General features: G+C 43.4%; 1 protein-coding gene across 1 annotated transcript in view; it reads left to right on the top strand.

Moving 5' to 3' along the window:
* Positions 1-2,455: 2,455 nt before the first annotated feature.
* Positions 2,456-23,119, top strand: part of LOC147684530 (vomeronasal type-2 receptor 26-like) — a 99,158-nt gene continuing 78,494 nt past the window's right edge. Inside the window, exon 1 of the mRNA XM_086939691.1 lies at positions 2,456-3,352. Coding sequence (XP_086795817.1) covers positions 2,456-3,352 — 897 coding nt within the window. The remainder of the gene's footprint in view (positions 3,353-23,119) is intronic.

Here is a 23,119-nt window from a genome sequence, read left to right as displayed (position 1 = left end):
TTGGCTGTGATGTAGGAGAAGGCTCTTACTCCCATTCTGGCTTTTTGGAGGAGAGGGTTTTTGGCCAGGGTGCGGTCGGCAGATCAGGTTTCTCTTGGGGTGTGGAATGAGATTCTTTCATTTAGGTATTGGGGTCCGGTGTTGTGGAGGGATTCGTAGGCGTGAGTGAGCAGCTTGAAGGTCACTCTCTTTTCAATGGGGAGCCAGTGGAGGTCTCGTAGGTGCTGGGTGATGTGGTCTTGTCACGGGATACTGAGGACACATCTGGATGTGGTGTTCAGGACGTTCTGTATTTGTGTAGTAGAGATATGTTAAATCCAGCATAGAGAGTGTTTCTGTAGTCGAAAGGTAGTTGGTTGCAGTGACACATACACAGCTCTCCATTGCATAACACAGGCACTGAAGTATTTGTGCAGCCTCTTCAATACACATTTAGGCAGTCATATAGGTATTATAGCAGCAAGTTACATACCAGCACATTTACCTAAACATCTCATGGCACTGATAAAGGTGTATTCCTACACTCTGATATATTTATCACAACCTTCTCAACCATGTAGAGAAATAGTCCTTCAAACATGGGTGATAGCTATTAGTGCAGACCCTGTCTGTGCTCTCTCACGGCAAACTTCATTTGGCATGTCATAGATCTTTCTCAGGTATCAAATCCACTCAAATATTCATGCACCCAGTCACTGACCCTCTCAGACATTTATGCACCCACTTAGACATCCACTCAAATAGTCAGAGACTCTCTCAGACAGTGATGCATCCACTCACCCACCCAGTGAGACACTTATGCAAGTAGTCCCAGACCCACTCAGACAGACGAACATACACACACCCATTGAGACCCTCATGCAGTCAGTCATATACCCACTAAGGTAACTAACTGAGCTAACCACCACGTCTGCGACTACGGTCTCATCTTTCTCAATAAACGCTCAGGAATCTTCTAAGACTCAGAGAAAGAACAAAAGGAAAGGAAGGAATCTGGCCCCAAGAAGCTCAAGTAAGAAGATAGAATTATATTCTAACTCCTCTCCTCTAGCAGCAACTGTCACTGGGTCTCCGACAGCCGATGAAGCACAATCTCCTCAGTATAAGGCCTCTGATACTGCACCTTCAGCATCCCCGTCGGCACATTCAAAAATGACAAGCATCGTTACTAAGAAACCTGCACAAAAAAAACTCAAGCAGAAAACTTTACAATTCACAAAAACTCAGGCGGCACAAAACTCTATTAACATCGAACCAACACCATCTGAGCTTGCTCCAACAAGAGAAAAGTGGACACTGCCACAGCTTTCTATATAGAGTCCTCTCCACATTTGACACCTATACCGACTAGTATCACCAGGAACTTGCAGATAGCCGCCAATCAACGTGAGCAGTTAAATGCCTCAGTCACAGCAGGCCCAAGCAACCCTTCTCAACCAATTCAACAGGGTGACAAGAGACCACCGCCGGATCCAACAAAACCACAGTTTTTGAACAGTTCAACATCAATCCTTTTCATTCCAGAATACACATCCCGCGGCAGAAGTGATATATTGAATAGGGCAAACATACTAAGGCTCATGCACTCGCTAACAGTTTTATCAAACATCAATTCATCTGATCTCTTGGCAATAGAGTTCCAGTCAAACACCGAACCTCATCGCCCAGACATTACAAAAGCAACTTGGCACTCACTTGAGATAGCACATAAAATCATGGAAGAAATAGCGACGTTTCAGCAATGGGGGATAGAGCTGAAACTCGAAGAAAGACCTCGCTACCCTACTCCTTTTCTTCCTCCAGCCAGACCTCCAGTACAAAAACGTACTATCTCAATATTAAAAGGAGCGAGAAGCAGCTCGCCCGGGTCGTGCCCCCGAGATTTAAAAAAACCCAACTCCGAACAACACCAAAAACTAAGCAGCTGTTCGTTGCGAAGAACTACTCACGACTGGAACTCAATTCAACGCACATTCGCAAGTTCAACTGTCAACAATTGACAGAAAGGGAAAGAATTCACCAATCCATCAGAAGGATATATGGACATTAGAATTTGCTCCTGGAACAGCAACGGTTTGGCGAGCAAAAGAAATGATCCCGAATTTCTAGAATACTTGACTACATTCGACCGTATCCTGCTCCAAGAGACTTGGGAAGAAAAGGCATTTGAGCTCCAAGGGTTCACGTCCTGCTGTATTCGGGCAAATAAAAACTCAACTTTTGGCCGAAGATCAGGCGGACTGATGCTTTTCGCATCAATATCGACAATAGGCGAAATTGAGGCAATAGACCTGCTTATTCCTCCCCCAAGCGCATTCAGGTGGCAAAGATCCCACTTCATTTAAAGAAGCTCCCCCAAGCGGTAACTATAATTAATACATACATTCATCCCAAAGACAAACAAAAAGGTGCGAAAGACCTAGCCAAATTGGTGAAAAAAATAATGAAAGAAAGCATGTCTGATTTATTCATCTTGACAGGGAGCTTCAATATGCTTCTAATTAATAAAGAGCAACCTAGCGACCTTACCCAAGACCTGAACGCAGCATGGGGCGTGCCGACACAAGGCCATATAAAAAACAAGAACCCAACGAAGCACTCAATAATCCTACTTCGACATCTGGAACAACTCAATTTAAGGGCCCTGAACGGCCGCTACTCTGACGATGATCCACCAGTTGCCACCTTTCATGCGAATAAACAATCCTCCCATCTTGACTACATGTTTACATCTCTAAACATGCTTTCTCGGGTAAAGTCCTTTAGAATAGGTACGAGCGACCTCAGTGATCACCTGCCACAAGAGGCCATTATAAAAACCACTTCCCACCTGGAAACCGAAACCTTTATAGGCTTCGACACAGTTACCGTCCCAAATCTAAGGCGGCTTCGCTGTAATGCCAGGAACATTGATTCAATTAGCTCCATGGCGAAAAACCTTTTCTCCCAAGCTAGCAGCTATGCATCCAAGGCATCGGTTGTCTGGGATATTTTCATCAAAACCATTAGGGAGAAAATGTTAAAAAAGGTTCCCAGCAATTCATGCCATCATCAGACGCCCCTTCGTGGGAATCACTTATGTCCAGAAACGAAACCACAAAAAAGATTAGTAAATCAATTACTGAGACAGTTGCGAAAGGATCCAACAAATAACAGCTTGCAAACTGCCCTAGGGGAAGCTAAAACAAAGTTGAAACTGACAAAATGGGGCAACCAGAAGCGAAGTAACGAAGAACTATGGGTGAAACTAGTTTACGAGGGGAAGCAGAAGAACAGCTCCAGATTCTGGCAAATGGTTAAAAGTATACAGAACCCTGACTTCTCCGGTCAAAACTCGCATATAACTGAAGAAGTATGGTCGAAATACCTATTGACGCATTTTAATAACGACGGGACTACTGACGAGGCCGTAACAAACAATCCTTGCTTAAAAACCACAAAGCACAACAAAGAAGCAAATCTCAATCACCACACTCCCACAAATCCCCTTGGAACGGGGGATCATATCGCCACGAATACACCAAAACTCGAAAAATCTAAAATGGAAAAAATTCAACAAAGGCATTTGAGTCAGGGCCAAAGACAATTCTCCCATCAGACATCCAACGACAAATATCAAGGGGGAGACCAACCGGTGCACCTGGGCCGAATGGCCTACCACCTATGCTCTACAAATCAGATGTCGATTGTTGGAGCGCATCTTTAGCACCAGTGTTCAATAGCATTAGACTCTCACAGACCCTTCCAGCGTCCTGGCACGGTTCAACTATCAGCCCGATACAAAAACAAGGTAGCAAGAGGCTTCCAAACAACTATCGCCTTATTGCTCTCCTAGATGTGGAGGCAAAATACTTTGCTGGCCTTATCTTGGAGGAGCTAACATCATGGGCAACTGAAAATTCCATCATGCCAATCAACCAAATGGGTTTCTGCAAAGGCCAAGGGACTACAACTAATCTCATGGCTCTATCACTGCTGATGGAAGCAGCAAATGAAACAAAGTCATCCTTATTCTTCTCATTTATTGACTATACCGCCGCATTCGACCATGTGGACCGAAACAAACTTTGGCTAAAACTGGACAACCTGGGAATACCAAAATACTTATTAGACGTCCTAATACTTCTCCATTCAAACACCTGGATCAAAATCAAACTTGGGGCTGGAACACACCTCTCAAAACCCATAAGGACAACAAAAGGATTAAAACACTACTTGCACCGATCCTATTCAATCTTTTTCTAGCCGATCTACCTGGGCAACTAGACAAATGCTCCAATCATGCACCGAAATTAGGGAAAATTACCCTCTCAAACCTGCTATATCTGCTGTTGATAAGTCGGACTCCAATGGGCCTCCAACACCTTTTGAACACAATCCATGCTTTTTCAGTAAAGAACTCACTACAAATAAACTTCAATAAATCAAAGGTGATGGCTGTGAATTACAGGAAAAAAAAGAATCCTTGCTGGCACTTGAATGGCGAAAAGCTCGACCAGGTCATCACATATAAATACCTGGGAGTAATCCTGGTCTCAAATAATACTTCTAGGCCGCAGTTCAAGTCCTTGCGAGGGAAGGCTATAATGACCTATTTGGCACTAAAATCACTGAAGGTCAAACTACCTGACCTTACACTTAAACCTTTTCTTGAAATATTGAATGCCAAATTAAAACAGACTTTCACTTACGGGAGTGAATCACACCACGGTAAGGACGCGGCGTTGCTGGAAACACTCATAGCCAATTCATACAGGGCTATCTTTAATCTTCCCAAATACGTCTCCCCGGCTCAGCTTCGACTGGAATTCGGTATCTTAAAACAAACCCTAGAGAGGCAGTGTGTGTATGTAACAAACTGGCACAAGATTCGTAATGCAGATGCTGTATTTTTATGCGCAAATGTATGGGAAGAACTACTTCGACACCGCAACTTCGCGCCGAGAGCCTACTTATACGAATCACTCAAAGTTCAAGGCCTGACTGACATCTGGGAAACATCAATAGATCTCTTGTCTTTTAAAAAAGTAGCCAAAAAATCAGCTAGTATCATTTCAGCGATAGAAGACAAGAAGGACCTAGCAAATAGAGCACATGGATGGCTAACGGTGGGTGACTATGAAAAACTGCGGCCACAAGCATACTTCAGAATCGGCATGAAAATAAATGTTAAAGAAAAATTCTTAAAATTACGCCTCTGGGTAATTTCCATACTTCCACATCTACCGCCTTGGGAGAGAAACAACCCTTCACAACAGTGTTGCATGTGCAAAACCGGCAAGGAGGATATAGTTCACGTGATTTGCATCTGCCCTAGCGTAAAGGACTTGAGGTACAATCTATTACGTCCTTTCTTCAACCTACATGCCGTTCTGACCTGCAGACAGGCAGTCAAACTGTGCTTCTCTACTAGCGACATTAAGCTGAACTGTCAAGTTGTAAAGTTCTTTTACATAATAGGAAATAGACTTAACCACGCCAGATGAACTTTTTAATTCCCTCGAGGGTAACCATAAAACTGTTAACAATACTGTAATTTTATGCATCCTAATTTTGTTATGTTTAAGTAACAACAATTATTGAACGTTTTACAATTTTGTAAAGATTTTAATTAATCATATACAAATAAAATATTTACTTACTTATTATTATCACTAAGGTACTGTTGCACTCACTCACACACTCATTTTCAAAGATTACAATTTACAGGCAGGATTTGGAATTTAACACTTAGAAATTCACTGGAAAACAACGAAAGTTCCAGAGATGTTATAGCAATAAATAGAATTTAAAAAACCTTGCTAATTCCCTGAAAAAAAACAAGGGTTACAGGGACATTCTAGTAAGGAAATAGAATTTTAGAAAACATAGAAATTCACTGAAAAAACCAAAGCACATTATATTTAGGCTCACACTTCACTCTGACAGTAAAATGCAGTGGTTATATGTACCTGAGCTAACTATAACATACGCCCCCACTGCTTAGTACTAGTCGGAATCATACTCGATATTCATCAGACCATCTAGATGTTGCTGCAGCATAGCTCTGTCCAACCGAGTCCCCTTGGTAACAGGTGGCTGTCTTATACACGTTGTAGCACAGAGGCTTCCCCCGAAATCGCAAAAACTTTTAGTCCAGGGTCTTATTATATCAAGACTGGACTATAGTAATGCGATCTATTTGGGTGCACCGGAAGCAACTTTGACTAAATTGCAGAGGATCCAGAATACCGCTGCTCGTATCATTACCAACACCCCGGCCAGATCATCGGCCAAGCCTGCCCTCAAACTCCTGCATTGGCTCCCCATAAGGGAGAGAATTAAATTTAAAGCCCTGTGCTTGGTGCACAAAACCCTGAACAACCAAGGCCCTCCAATTCTCCGAAACTTCATTACCCCTTACAGAGCCACAAGATCCCTTCGCTCCAATGCAGAAAACCTAATCAATGCCCCAAGGTTTAGGAAAGCACGGTCAGGAGGAAGACGGTTCTCGGTCCATGCGGCCCGTCTTTGGAACTCCCTCCCACGAGATCTTCGGCTGGAACCCCAATACCTCCGTTTTAGGAAACGATTAAAGACACATCTTTTCCTCTAGCCCTTATGCCCCTCCCGTAAACTCAGTCCTCAGTCATGTCTCTAAGGTTCCTCAGCGCTGGGATACTTCCGGGTGACTACGCGCTTTATAAAAATAAATAATAATAATAATAATAATAATAGTACCTCACACATTACATTGCTCATGACATAGTCAGTGACATCACTGATGAGATCACTGATGGCATCTGAAATGACATCACTGATGACATAATTTAGTGAGTGTGTTTTCTAAAATTTTCTGAGTTTTCAAAATATAAAATAAGATAATACAACGCTTAAATAAGTATAGTTTGTATACTACTAAAGAGTAATAGTATTTGTAACACAAATATTTGAGTGGCTGTGTAACTGTGTACATCCATGTGTATGGATGTATGAGTGGGTGTGTGAGTGTCTGTGAGTGGGTTTGCAATTGGCTACATGGGTGTGTACGTGGCACTCAGTATAGGCTTGTGAATGGTTCTATGGGTCTGCAAGTGGATATGCGAGGGACTGTATAGGTATGTGAGACAGTTTGTGAGTGGTTGTGTGAGTACGTGTATGTATGTATGAGTAGATGTCTGAGTGGTTGTATGGGAGTGTAAGAGAGTGTATGAGTGGATCCCTGTAATTTTTTTAATTATCCGCTGGATCCATGGATCCTCAGCGGATTGATATGAGGGGCAATGCTGAGCACCGCAGTAGATCGTGCATGCAAAGAAACATTTTGGTCAATTTCTTGCCCATAAGGGATTCTTCAAGAACTGTGTCGCAAACCACAAAATGAAGACCGCAACTTTCCTCTCAGGTTGCAGTCAGCCCATCATGGCATTGCTGGTGGTGTGTGAATGCACAACTCTATATATACATAAATCTTTTTTTGTTAATATTTCCGAAACTACTGTACAGATTTACACCGAATCACAAAAAGAGATCTTTCTGGACCAAGATATAGCTTTCTGCCAAATTTTGTGTAATTTCGGTCAGCAGTTAGGGCTTCATTTGTGTCTAAAATCCCTATGGGAAAATGCTTTGGAAAAGCTTCTTTGCTGCCCCCCCTTCTTGACCCTCACTTGATGAATCTGCGCAAAATGTTCCTGAAAGCAACTGAAGTGAGTAGCAGAGTAGTTTTGATAATTTTGTGAGGATTCGTCAAACAGCACGAAAGTTATTCGCAAACCAAAAATGTTTTTTCCAATTGAAAAAGGTCCCAACTGTAACTGCCTACTGGGGGCCACAATGATTGAAATTGTTTGACTAATACAGATAGATAAATACTGTCTGCAGATTGGGAAAATCCTAAACACCTCTTTCCTGACACTTAGGGCAATAGTTTCTTTCAGTGGGATTTAAATCCAAAGGTCACACATATGGCTGTTAGAAATCATCATTATATCTCCAGCTAGAGACCATTTTGATCCAGATGCAAAATTCACCTAGCTTGATGTCTGCTGCTCTCCAAATGCTAACATGGGATTTTCTGTTTAAAGTGTTTGTTTATGTGATAGTTTTGATGTTGCAATACCATTTGATCTCATATACTCCATTTTCTTCAATTCAGGAGAGCCATTCTTGTTAAATTGTTTTTATTTTTTTATCTGGTTTTCAAAAAAACTCCTGAACTTACAGTGCTTTTAGGATATTAAAAGATCCGCACTGAGTAACCCCCTTCGCTGCATGTGGAATGTGAGCCTCTGGTCCTCCCTTGTGGCCCGGTGCCCTCCGACCAGACGACATGGAGCGAGAACGTCTGGGGGCTAGGAAATGGGCTGCCATGGCAGAGCACCGCCTGAGTCAATCCCGTAGCTGCCACAAAGCTCGCCGCCCCCTCCACCACCACGCCGCAACCAGTCGCAGAGGCCAGCCGACGGTCAGGAATGCGCTCGCCAGAGCAGATCGGTAATGCGCTGCACTCAGGCCGGGGCTCTCGTCATCAACCAGGATGCATACCCTCAGTGTCTGCTGGCCCAAACCCCACCGATGCAGCCAACACAGCCTGCGCGACCAGAGCTATGCCCGGACTGCAGACCCCAATGTACTGCTGCCTAACGACCCGACATTCAGATCATGAACGGGCCTGGTCCAAGCCAGGGGGAACCAGAGGGACATTTAAATAACCATAGCCTGCGGCTGAACAAGCCCATGTCCACGGTGCAGCCCCCGGAAGCTCACTCTCACCGCCCGCATGGTCGAAACGAAAACAGCATGGGGGGGGGGGTTTGGCCTAGCGTGGAACATGGTGTGAAGTCACGTGGTAAGGTCCAATGAAGGCAAGTGCTAACCCTCTGCCTGCAATGGGGCAACTCCAGCTTCAAAACTGCAGTGCCCCCGAACACACGCCCGGACACACCGAGCAACACCGACCATGTCCAGATTTGAGCTTCGTCGTAACCCCCCCCGAATCAGGCGGCCAGCACCTAGCCTGGCCGGTCGGCCCCGAATTCCCTTCAATGGGAATATCAGGCTGAGGGTTGGCACTGAGTGCACTCACCGTGCAATCGTTCCTGTGTCACTCTTGCGGGCCTCTCACACCGCTTCAGGCAAGGGGACTACCGCGGAGCCCCCAAATGTCGCAGCAGAGGAGCAGGATGACTGTGGTAGGCCCATGCCCACGAGGGCGAATACAGAGTGGAATCGCGGGGAGTGCGCCGCCCACGTCGCGGGGCCCAAATAAAGCAGCAGGGAGCGGAGGGCACAGAAGGTGCCAGATAACGCCCGGCAGCTGGAAGGAAGGCTCGAGCCCCATGGTATGGCGTGCACACCCCGACCCAGCCATGAATCACCCCAGCAGCGGCACGGCCTACAGGGAGGTGGAGACAGCTGTGTTGCAGACGGGCATCAGCAGGGTGCACCCCCGGTCCCGGCGAGGCGATGCAGGCGGTCTGGAGCTTCAGAGCGGCCTGGCGCAGTCACAGGCCATGCGCCGTCAGGCAAGCCCGGCAGCTGCGCTCAGGATCAAGAGAGGCAGCAGAAGTTGAGTGCCCTCCGGGGGTTCAATCGATGCTCCCAGATGCAGGTATCAAAAACAACGAAAGAGTACTAATAACAACTGTAATACACAAAAACTATTATATACAGAAGTGAAGATAATAAGGAGTGAATAACTACCACAGTCCTGTAAGGGAAGTATTACACCCAGACAAGTGAGTTATGGAGAAAAAGAAGAACCCTCAGGCACCAACTGAATATATTGGTTGCCATTGTCTTTATTGGGTCCTTGTAGAAAATACGTGAAAAAACTACGTAGTCAAGAAAGAAAGTGCTCGGTTAAAAAGGAGTAAGAACCACTCCCCAAACCAGAATTTTAATACAGCGGTGGCTCTGACTCAGTTAAAAACCATAGTGAAACGTCGGACATATGTAGGTTGAGCTAATTAAAACCTAATGTCCTATAAGGTCGACATGTTTCTTGCTATGAGCTTACCCTCAGCTCAGCATTCATCAGGACCAAATATACCCTAGCCTTATGTTACGTGCTCATTATGGCAACATAAACATATAAGGCAGGGTATCAAAATTAATTATAAAAACAATGGAGGGATAATCAATTTAATATAAATGAGGAAATTACCCCTTAGGCCGTGGTTGAGTGTGAATAGGTGGTCATGCGGGGAGTCGTTTGGATGCAAATTATCCGAGCGTGAAGGTTTCCCCCACCACGGACCTAAGGGGTAATTTCCTCATTTATATTAAACTAGCAGCCCGTCCCAGCGTTGCCTGGGGTAGAAGGGGGCTGGGGGCTGCATTTCAGGTTTGCGTGCTCTCCCGCCCAGGCCCCCGCCCGCCACAACATTGTCTGTGTCCCGGACAATGTTGTGGCGGGCGGGGGCCGGGGTGGGAGAGCACGCAAACCTGAAATGCTGGCTTCCCCTACCCCCGCCTGCCCTGACATTCCCCAGCAGCCCGTGCCCCGCCCGCCCCAACCCTGGCTGCCCCGGATTCTTACCTTGCCTCTGCTGCTCACACCGCCGGTCCATATTTCTCTGGTGTGCCACTCTGCCACTCACCACCTGTCCGCCACCGCTCCTCCCCGGCCATATCCGCCTCTCCGCTCCGCCGCTGGCCTCACTTCACTGCTCCTCCCCTGCGCGCCATGTCCGCCGCACCTGGGACGCTGCTCCTCCCCTGCTCCTGACGTGACAACGCACATTCACGGCCGGCGCTACTTTGGGGGAACTACTTTTTGTAAAAATGTAACTTTTTATATAAAGTTTAATTTTTTAAAGCCTATGACCATCTACACACCCTGCCGATTTCAACGGTGTATCGGGTGTGTAGATTGGCGCTGTGGTTCCCGAGTTTACCTTGCCTAAAGGTGCAAGTTCTCTCTTTCTAATAGTAGGATAGATATAGATAAACTCACATGTGCAAGTACAATCTTGTAGGCCCAGTTACAGCCATCAGATACCAAATCAAAACCTCAGTTGCCCAAGGTCAACCATTTCATGTCCATGCTAGATCATTATATGCCAAGACTCAGCCATCATTCACCCAGGCGCTATCATCATACACCCAGGCGCAATAAAAATATGCTCCGGCTCAACTGATCCCGGCAAACCCCTCAAGTGCACAGAGATATTCTTACATACACAAAATCTATTCAGTTTGGAATAGTATGTCATTCTCAAAGAACAGAAATGGCCAATGCTTTTTTGCAAGTTTCTGCTGAAGTTCTCATAGAGCCACATTTCCCATATTTTCAACATTTTGGGCTTTTCTCATATAAATCCTAGAATCTTGGCAAAGGCTGGAAGAGAGCAGGAGGGTAAGCTCAGTCTATGTGCAAAATGGTCAATGTCCAGTGACACCGTCATCCAGTCTTGGCTTTTGGAAGATAACACTTTGCCGGATGTGACACAGAACATGGGACCCGTTGAGCTCTTGTCAAGTCCAGAGCATGTTTTGCTACCTGCCCACTTTTCCATCACATCCAGCTTCCTGCTTCGCTGGCATTAATAGCGCCAGATTGCATCATAAAAGAGTAACAGTTCTCCTCATCTAAATGCAGGTCTGTGATTGGATAAAGCCCCTATGAGAATCTTACTTTTAACCAATGGTGGCCAAATTCACAAAACTATTTGCATATGAAAGTTCAAGTTAAATGATTCGCCTTTTGAGTATTTAAAATTCAATTTTGTAATTCTCAGAGGGGAATTTGTTGTCATTGAAGGATTTACCGCATAATTCTACACATGAGTAAGTACACTCTCATAGGCGGGGAGAGGACATCTCAGGGCAGGAATCAGCGTGGGAAATTTGAACTCGCGAGTTTGCAGGTATTCGTGTCCATGACCCATTTAGAGCCTGGAAATAGGCAGAGATTTACCCCTGTAGAGCAGGAGTAAACTATTTTCCATCGTGGGAATGGGAAGGGAATACCCCCAAAACGGGTTGAGGTTTTCTTCAGGGGATTTCTTCATGGGAACATTTTTTTCCCCTTTGAAAACACATAACATTAGGACCTGGCTTCACCGGCACGGAAAATGAATTTCACCAAATGCCTGACCCCTGAACCTGTTCCAGGTAGCCAGGAGAACTCTCACGAACATTTGTGATTTCACGAAAGATTTAAGTCTGCGTCCTCTTGAGGGAGTAAACCTGCAGGGGCAGATTTGCAGACGTTTTGTGAGTCGCCAGTTTACAGGCGTCCTCGTCCCAGGGGGCAGGCAGGCTCTCTGTACATCCTCAGTTTAAAAGGAAAGCTTTGTTTTTGTACCACATGGCCCGCGGTTTAGATTCCCTCCCCAAAGAACAAAGAGATCTGATTCTTTACAAATCATTAGATGTCTGCTACCAAGGTCATTGGCAGTGATAGCTGAGCAGGCAGGGGTGTAGCTTCCATGGGTGCAGCAGGTGCAGTGGCACCGGGACCCACAGACCTGATGGGCCCCCTGATTGTTAGAGTATTCCATATTTCAAACAGCAGCCAGGGGGGCTATTTCCTCCGTGCACTGAGACCCATGATAAACTGACTACGCCACTGTACCTGTGAAGAGGGGCAATGCACAATAGCTCGGTATTTAAGTGCCTGTGTTTAAATAAAAAATATGCATGAGACAGATATAAAATGCATTCTCAATAAAATAGTTTATTTTGAGTAGAAACCCCCTAGCTTTAGGACGGATCCTCAAAAGAAAGTCCCACGCCAACAGTGAAAGGCTTACAATTACCTTAAAGGTATACTTAGATTCTTTCCTTGAACTCGCAACAATTTCCAGCAGCACATGGCTTAGCGTTATGGACCCCACCCCTCATACAGAAACATCTGCACCAGGGCATGTTCACCTCGGTGTAAACAACAGCACGTGTAGCCACAGGGCCCAGATAATGGGGCCGAGCCAGCCCTTCAGACAGCTGTTTCCTCTTATGAGTCCCTGGGGAAGGCTCGTTTATGGAGAGGGTTTTCAACACCACATAATCATCCGAGCTCGGATCTTCCGTCGCCCCCTGACCTCTGACCCGCGGTGGGACTTTGTTCTCCAGGCATTTCCGAGTGCAGTGCAGGGAGTGTTTGAAGCGCCTGTGATTAGCGGGACCATCGCAGCATCCTGTGACTTCCTGTACTCAGACGCCTCTCCTCCCCGCGCTGACGTGAGCACGCACGTCGCGGCCGGCGCTACTTTGGGGGGGACTACTTTTTAAAAAAAATATAAATATTGTAAATACCAGTTAATTTTTACATTTATCTAGCTTATAACCATCTACACACCCTGCCGATTTCAGCAGTGTATTGGGTGTGTAGATTGGCGCTGTGGTTCCTGAGTTTACCTTGCCTAAAGGTGCAAGTTCTCTCTTTATAATAGTAGTATAGACTAGTAGCCCGTCCCAGCGTTGCCTGGGGCAGAAAGGGGCTGGGAGCAGCATTGTAAGCCTCTGTGCACCGCACCGCATCGCACCCCCCCCCATTGCCCAGTCCGCATCCCTCCCGCCTTGACATTGGCTATACCGCCTCCCGCTTTGAGCCCGTCGCCCGCCGCCCCCCACCCCCCGCCCGACCCGACATTGAGCATTGAGCATAGCACATAGCGCTGCTTTGAGCCTGCCGCCCGCCGCCCCCTCCCCGACCCGACATTGAGCATAGCGCATAGCGCCTACCGCCTCCCGCCTCGAGTCTCCCGCCCGCCTCCCGCCCCGGCTTTGTAAACCCACCCCCAAGGTCCCGACTTACCTCCCCGCACTGCCACTGCTCCTCCGCTTCTCACCGCTCCGTATTGCTGTTGCTGGTGAACTCCGCTCCTCCCCTCCCCTACTCATTTCCTCGCTCTTACTGTTGCTGTGAACGACGCTACTCCCCTCACGCATACGTCGCAGCCGGCGCTACTTGCAAGTGACTACTTTATTTTTATTAGTAAATATTTTAAACAACGTTTTATTTTTATTTTTATGTAGCCTATGTCCTTCTGCTTGCCCTGAGGTTTTCTAAGATGTCTTGGGTGTTCAGATTGGTGGTGTAGTTTTCGAGTTTACCTTGCCAAAAGGTGCAAGTTCTCTCTTTATAATAGTAGTATAGATATATATATATATATATATATATATATATATATATATATATATATATATATATATATTTATATATATATATATATAAATACACACATACACGTATGTATATATATATTCCCAAAACAAAGTGGTGATAGCGGCGCGGCCACTATTTGCTGGTGCAAGCGTTGAGATATACCCAGTAGCCTAGAGTATTTTCAAACAAAAAGAAGGATGCTGCACTCCCGGAAGCTCATATTATCATGTTCTTTAATGAGCAAACAGCATTGCACAAACATCACCCATTGCATATGTAACAAGGACCCCCTGAAGAATTTGAATTTCGTAATTCCTAGGTCAGGGAAAAGAACATGTTTGGGAAGTAACAACCTAGGCAATTAACCACAGTAAATTACTTTAAGATCAAAAGATAAATACAAATGAACTACAGCTGCTAAAAAACACAGTTTTATTAATTAGTTAACACAGGTAAAAACAAGGTTCATTATAAGACACAAAATAGCAATAAAAATCTCATAGTACAATTGACAATCACAATTTGACATTTAACAGACATAAAAAAATATATATTGGCTAGGTGGCATGAAGATTCAATCTCTACGCGCGTTTCGGCGGCCAGCGCCTTCTTCCTGGAGCAGCCACACAATATCTATAGGTGGAGATATATATAACATACAATTATATCGTTTCTTACTCATATAAAATATGTAAAACATGTAACTAACTATTATGTATTTTATTTTAAAAAAAGAGAAGACAGTTTTTAGTAGCAGCTGCAGATTTACAGCCACCGAGCCACTTTCCAAATATGTAGATAATTATCTACGCCCTTTTGTCCCTAAAATAGAATCTTACATTCGGGACACAGGTCATATAATACAGAAGATTGAAGGAATTTCCTTCAATTCAAATAATGACCTGTTGGTCACAATGGACGTGGAGTCTCTATATAGCAACATCCCCCTTATGGACGCGCTGAAAACCACTAGTTGGTTCATTGACCTACACCAAATCCCTTGCCCAAAAAGATTTTTGCTTGCATGTCTCGAAATTGTATTAACAGAGAATGTTTTTGAATTTGGCAATCATTTATATCGTCAAATAAAGGGTGTAAGCATGGGTGCTTCAGTGGCCCCATCCATAGCTAATATCTTTATGGCCTCATTTGAAAAAGAATTTGTACACAATGAAGTTGCACCCTTTTACGAGTCAATCTCCCATTGGTCCAGATACATTGATGACATCTTTTTTATCTGGACCGATGGGAGAGAAACTCTAACAGAATTCCTTGATTGGATAAATGGAGCCAATCCTAACCTCAACTTTACCTCCCACGTGAGTAACAAAAAAGTCGAATTTCTAGATATAGAAATTTTAGACAATGCTGGGACTTTAGAAGTAGATCTTCACACAAAGCCCACAGCAAGAAATACTTTACTTCATTATCAAAGCTTTCATCCACGTACCCAAAAAAATAGCATCCCATTCTCACAGTTCCTACGCGTTAGGCGTAACTGTACAAATGTAAGAGATTTCGACAAACAAGCAGCGGTAATGCGGACTAAGTTTATCGAGAGAGGTTACCCCCACCGATTAATAAGGGAATCCTATAAACGGGCGCGATACTATGACAGAGACTGTCTTCTAAAAACAAAACCCACCAAACCCAATGACCAAATAGTTTGTGTCACAAGGCACTCAACAATAAATGAGAAAGTAAGACATGTCATAAACACCAATTGGCATATACTAAACAGTAACTGTACGAACGACCAAAGATTGATGAAACCGATTTTCGCACACAGGAGAAATAAAAATATAAAAGAGTTTATTGTCCATTCCCGATTTGCCAAGAATACCAAAAATGACACCCATATTCAGCGCTCAATTTTGACTAATCACCCCTTAAAAGGAACTTTTCCATGTTCATCATGCAAATCATGTTGTAACATTTTATCAGGTGAGGAATTCGAATACAATGGCCACAAAACCAAGGCACAGGAAATGTGGAACTGCAAAACAAGCAATGTCATATACTTTATCCAATGTCCGTGTCCTCAGGGATACGTAGGTGAGACCTCAAGAGCAATTCAGACACGCCTGAACGAACATCGTTCAGCGATAAAAACCAAAAAAACTGCATGTCCAATGGTTAAACATTTTTTAGATAAAGGTCATCATGCCGACGACTTCAAATGGAGGATTTTAGAAAAGATCCATGTCCCAGAATCAAAAGGAGGCATGTCCATTCGAAAGAAAAGAGAAGTCTTTTGGATATTTGTTTTTAATTCTTTTCGACAGGGCCTGAATAGTGAAATCCCGTGGGAAAACGCAATAATTTAAAACACACTCCCACCTGTGCCTCCTTTTTGAACGAACACACTAGATTAAAAGATGAAATAACTCCTCTTTAGTGATACATCATTTCATGATATAATACCTAAGTCCGACATGCACTGAGACTGTTTTGTACTGGTTATGACTTCCAACATATTGAAAGCATGACTAACAAAACCCTAAAGAATCTCCCCGAACTGTATACTTAATTTTGTAATAAGCTTTAAAAATAATATTTTGCTTCTCCCATCTTTAAATTCAATGATCTAAAAATTAATGCAATATATTAATCAATCTGGAAAACATTTTACATTAACAGTTTCCGATCGTTATTCCTCCCTTTTCAAATACATGTTAGAATTCCTCGTTTACATTTGAATAGGACAGTAGATTCACATTATGTGTAATTTCCACCAATACCATCTTTGTCTACGTCAAAGTAACCACTGATGTGAGCACAATGAACAAACATCCCATTCAGCGAGAGTTCAAAAAACTCCGTTGTTTTTGACTCCGCTAAACCACTGTTACTAGTTCTTTACCCTATGTCCTATCTAAAATATGATACGGTACTAAATCTCGAGGGTTACTGATCTGTACATCGACTACAATAGAAGCCCTTTAAAAGAAAATCTAGCTTAATTAATTTTTTTTAAATAATGCACTACGCGCTAAAAATAATCATGTATCATTCATCTAATTTTGCCACTTCAAACAGTAACAATATCGAAATTAATTCAGCTCTTAACTCCTACTGATGTTTGATGGAATCTTTGCTTTTATTTAAACGTGGAAGACACACTCGACTTATATAAATTATCCACCAATGCTGTCCCTTGTTTACACCAAAGCAACCTATTATGCGAAACGAGGAAAACAGACTCGGCTTGTGTGCATTTTTCACCACTGCTGCCCTTTATTTACATCAGAACAACCTATCATGTGAGCGCAAGGTAACAACCATCCAATTGGATGCGAGCTCACAAAACTCCGCTTCCCCTAAAGTTTGACAACTCCGCCAACTCCGCGAATTTCGCGCCAAGGACCGAAAGAGGAAATTGATTACAAATATAAAACAGGTGCAAGTAATTCCTGAGAATCACGCGACCTCGTAAAGACGTATATATACGCCTTTAAACGGGTACTCGACGACCATTTGTTTCCGCGTTCTTCACCCGACGAGACGTACCGCCCGCCGCCGGACATAGAGAGCCCTGCCAATTATCATTAGGTAAGACTCCGTCTGAAAACCCAGAGAAATTAAATACCAAGACTCTGATACAGCAAATTATTCTATCCTTTAACTAAATATACCATCTTACTTATTCTAGGCAGGGAGATCTTTTAATCTCCTGAACACCACATCATAGATGATCAAGAAATCCTCTATATTTTGAATAAAAGAAAAGAGAAACACCCAATATTTTTAGGTAAGACTCTGGAAGATATTAGAAAAGGTAGAATTTATTCTAAAAAAGAAGTAGCAGCAATTAGAATGTACTTCTTATGTGCTCTTTTTCTCTAAAGGTTTAGGACTATACCAAAGAAGAATATAGACTCCCAAAAAAAAGAGCAAGTCCTACCTAACAACTGAAAAGAAATAACTAAAGTGCAATAGGTAAGAATAAATGCCACCACCCAGAATATCGAAGAACCTTAATTGTCCTGCACATTAGCTTTTTTTGTATGCCCTCTATGAATTAAGAGATTAACATTACGTATAAATAGATAACAAACGCCTATCTATTTTCTCTTCTATCCACCATAACAAAGATCCGGAATCTAGATCCTCAAGATCGTTCCCTATCAGGACTCATTCACACTAAAGGGTTCCGGTTGGCGGGCTTAGATCATTTAAACGTCTACATAATCAGGTAAAATGACAATGGATACTATTGACTATAGAAAAGGGCAACGACCTCTATACCCTAGTAAGCATCTATGTGACCCTCTCTATTTTTTGATCTTAGCTATTTCATAACCGACATCGATAAAAGAGAAATTGAATATCTATTTTTAACCAACTATCCTCCGCTGACATTTCTATTTAGTAAGTATAAATTCCATCCAGCGATGAACATTGTGTTTTTTGTTATGCCAGATTGAAGAATCCTAACCTTAACCGTCTTTTTAATAATACAAATACTTTCATTTGAGATCAGGGCACTATCACCCCATCTATTAGGCCCCCTGATCTCTTACCGAAATTGCAGTGCATATTATAAATCATGGCCTCAGTTAATAAACTAGAACGCACTTTAGTAATATCAAACATATGCACTCTATATGCATTAGTTTCATCATGACCCTTAATACTAATCCTTACTCCTTTCCAATTTGAGTATAAAAAATTCAGTTTTTATAAGGAAATGACAAGATAAACGCTATTTATAATGTTATTCTTTTTAAATCTGCAGCTGCTACTAAAAACTGTCTTCTCTTTTTTTAAAATAAAATACATAATAGTTAGTTACATGTTTTACATATTTTATATGAGTAAGAAACGATATAATTGTATGTTATATATATCTCCACCTATAGATATTGTGTGGCTGCTCCAGGAAGAAGGCGCTGGCCGCCGAAACGCGCGTAGAGATTGAATCTTCATGCCACCTAGCCAATATATATTTTTTTATGTCTGTTAAATGTCAAATTGTGATTGTCAATTGTACTATGAGATTTTTATTGCTATTTTGTGTCTTATAATGAACCTTGTTTTTACCTGTGTTAACTAATTAATAAAACTGTGTTTTTTAGCAGCTGTAGTTCATTTGTATTTATCTTTTGATCTTAAAGTAATTTACTGTGGTTAATTGCCTAGGTTGTTACTTCCCAAACAAACATCACCCATGCCTTTTAGCCATTGCGGCCTTGTTCACGGTAGTCTGTTTTCAATTAGAAGTGTGTGGTACTGTCTTTTATACCCTCAGGGGCATTTTGGGTCTCGTGTTTTTTATAATATATTGTTATTTCACCGTGTTGCAATTACTAATATGAAAAGAAGTATTTCACTTTATTTCCTTTTCTTTTTCCTTTCTTGAGACAACAGAACTGTTGCATTTGTAATTCTTAAATAAAGCGAGTGCACACGTAAATCCAACTTGCCAACTGCTATTATTTTGAATAGTTCAATGTGTATGCGCCTCTTTCACATCTAGTTATTTTCACACCCATCATTTTGTTTGTTGTATCCTTGATTGGAAAATTAGTAATTGCATGTGCTGTGAAAATTATGGCGTTTCAAAACGCTACCAGTCACTTCCTTTTAGCAGTTCGGAGTGCGCTGTTATTGAAGTCCCACATAGAGTTTCCAGACCCTGCTCTCTGATTTTTCATTCAGTTTCAGGGTTGCATCGGTATGAAAGGCATATTTTTCAAATGACCCACACACACATCTCCGTGAGTCTGTCCATGTTCAGGAGAGTTTCACATGGCACCATAGAAGTCCAAGGCCAATCCAGGCTGCAATAGTCTTTAAATGTATCGTACATCAGGTGCAGGGAATTTGTATTCCCATTCCACTCTCTAGCTGTTTTCGATCTTCACATTTTTCCTCTCATGCGGGGCGCTGCCACTTAAGTTTAATTCCAAAGCAAAGTGGTCATAGCGGCGCGCACTATCTGCGTTTGAAGACCTCTGACATAACCAATAGCAGTAACTGAAGAATCATAACACCAGGGCCGGTGGCTGGCACGATGACGAAGGTGGCGCTTCGTTGTACAAAGAGGAGGGAAATCCCGAGAGAAAGTGTCTCTCTTCAAAGGATTTCCTTCCCCCTACAACGCTTATCTAACGCCATACCTGGAGTGCAAAGAGAGCATGCACGTGCACACACGCTGAACCAAAACACCGATGAACAATGAAAAACCGGGACATTTCTATGTTTCGCCCGGACACTTTTTAAAAACCCGGACATTTCCTTAACTTGGAAAAAAGTGTCGGGACACTTCTCTACAAACGGGGACCATCCGGGGAAAACCGGGACGTCGATGGTGCACTCTGCAGCCTGTACTTCATCCAGGCTCTGTTGGCACTATCGTCCCGGCTGTCCAGCAGCTGGCGGAAATTTAGACATGCTGGCAGGGGCACGTACCTGCCGCTTCTGGAACCCCAACTGCAGGTCACTCACCTTCCTGGACGCCGCTCTCCCCACGCTCCTGACGTCAACACGCAGGTCACGGCCGGCTCTACTTCCAAGGGACTACTTTTTTTTTAATGTTAACTTTTTAAATAACGAATATTTTCATACTTTATATAGCCTATGTCCTTCTGCTTGCCCTGAGGTTTTCTAAGATGTCTTGGGTGTTCAGATTGGTGGTGTAGTTTTCGAGGTAACCTTGCCAAAAGGTGCAAGTTCTCTCTTTATAGTAGTAGTATAGATTGATTATCCCTCCTTTAGGACAGGACAGGGATTCCACACCAAAGTCGGTGTGCGGACACTAACAGATAAGTGTTTCTCTTTTAAAATCGCATTGTTTTTATAATTAATTTTGATACCCTGCCTTATATGTTTATGTTGCCATAATGAGCACGTAACATAAGGCTAGGGTATATTTGGTCCTGATGAATGCTGAGCTGAGGGTAAGCTCATAGCAAGAAACATGTCGACCTTATAGGACATTAGGTTCTAATTAGCTCAACCTACATATGTCCGACGTTTCACTATGGTTTTTAACTGAGTCAGAGCCACCCCTGTATTAAAATTCTGGTTTGGGGAGTGGTTCTTAATCCTTTTTAACCGAGCACTTTCTTTCTTGACTACGTAGTTTTTTCACGTATTTTCTACAAGGACCCAATGAAGACAATGGCAACCAATATATTCAGTTGGTGCCTGTGGGTTCTTCTTTTTCTCCATAACTCACTTGTCTGGGTGTAATACTTCCCTTACAGGATTGTGGTAGTTATGTACTCCTTATTATCTTCACTTCTGTATATAATAGTTTTTGTGTATTACAGTTGTTATTAATACTCTTTCGTTGTTTTTGATAATTGACTCGCAAGGGGTATAAGAGTAACTTATCGACCCTTTCTCTCTTGTTGTTGTGGTCCCAGATGCAGGTAATCAGGATGGGGTGAGGTGGGGAGTCAGCCCCTCCAGGGTCCTCAGGAAAATGTCAGATTTAGCGGCCTGGCCGGCAGAACCCACTCAGAGTGTGGCCATCTTGGAACCGGCTAAGCCCCGCCCCGCTGGCATTTTCAGTTGAAATCATTTGTGCTATAATTAATTTTTTTCATTTGTCTTTCCTAGTTTATGTGGAAAAGAATTGTTCACATTGTAAGAATTTATTTGGAATCATCTCACTTCCTTCCTTTTCCTTATTGCAACATACTTCATAGCAAATCATCTTGCTGTTGCTTTAAAGGCATTCCATACAACTCAAACCAAAGATGCAGTTATTTAGTTGGAAAAACTAATTAACAAAATATAGGAAAGCAGAAATGAAAAAAAGTATCTCTAAATTGTGAGTTATCAAATCTCCATCTAGCAGGGTATTTTGGATGTGTCTGCAAATCCATATTTATGCTTACTGAAGCATGATCGGGAATAATATTGGTCCCAATTTGAGCATTTAATACGTGTTGTGTATGTAAATGGTTGGGTGTGAGCGCCTTGCTGGGGCGGAGATAGTTGGTTTTCCTAAGGGGACCCAGCACCGCGGTTTCATTGCTGGGGAGCGGGTTTCGTTACTGGGGAGCAGGTTTCGGTGTATCGTGATCATAGAGTGAGGCTAGGGTTTATTTACATGGATTAGTGGGATCGACTGTGTTTTTCGCTGAGCTGCTGTTAAGGGCTGCCTCAACTCTCTCTGTTAATACTTCAGCTTCTAATAAGATCACCAGTGAGACAGAACTGTCGGTTGTACTAATAAGGGCTTAAGAAACTAGTGCCTCGATATTAATAGACAATGTCCTATTAATGTTAAGCCTGGGTCTTTGCTCATGCCCCCAGGCAACACCCCTTATCACCCCCTAACCAGGTCAGCGGGGGAGGTTGCAAGCATTTCTCTTGCTGTAGCATTTACCGGCGGGGTTTCTGCTTGGCTTAGCGTGGTTACTGACAGCCCAAGTGTGGGCTCTCGGGCCGGCATGCACAGGCGTTTGTTACAGCGGTGAGCTTGGGCTTGGGCAGCATGCCTCTCGGCATCTCGTTAATGTATAGATAGGAGACATGTTGCGCTTCTTGTGAGGTACGGAGAGCAGTTTTAAACGCTCTCCAGGTATGCTCCAATTATGCACTTTTGTGGCTCTGCCTGTGTCACTCTACCCCCAGGCAGGCACAAGGGGGGCCAAGAACGCACGGGTGAGTGTCGGTGCTAGTGTTCTAGCCTAATCATGTTCCTTACATGCCAGTGCTGGTAGCGGTGTGAGGGTAGCACACCTTAAAGAACTATTTGGATGTCTGTATTTATGTTCTTTTCCTTGTATGGGCAATTAATTCTTTGTTCTTTAGGCAGTTATAGCAGCAAAGAGAGAGGTCGGGGGTAGATTCACTTGACGGGCCTTTGCTCTCCCAATCAAAATGAGAGTGTGAGCATCTGCCAGGAAAGAGTCTCTTCTCTTCACGCATGTCAGTTGCCAGGTTGGCTCACGAAGGAATTAAGATATCTTGCAAACAAAGATGGTTTATGCAGATTGTTTTCTAGTTTATATTGTGTAAAAGCACACCCTTCAGCGGGCCTGACCACCAATTTTCAGCCTCTCT

Source organism: Lissotriton vulgaris, chromosome 10 (genome assembly GCF_964263255.1).
Source record: "Lissotriton vulgaris chromosome 10, aLisVul1.2, whole genome shotgun sequence".
NCBI lineage: Eukaryota > Metazoa > Chordata > Amphibia > Caudata > Salamandridae > Lissotriton > Lissotriton vulgaris.
The sequence above is the reverse complement of the archived record's forward strand: the minus strand, read 5'-3'. Positions and strand labels throughout refer to the sequence as shown.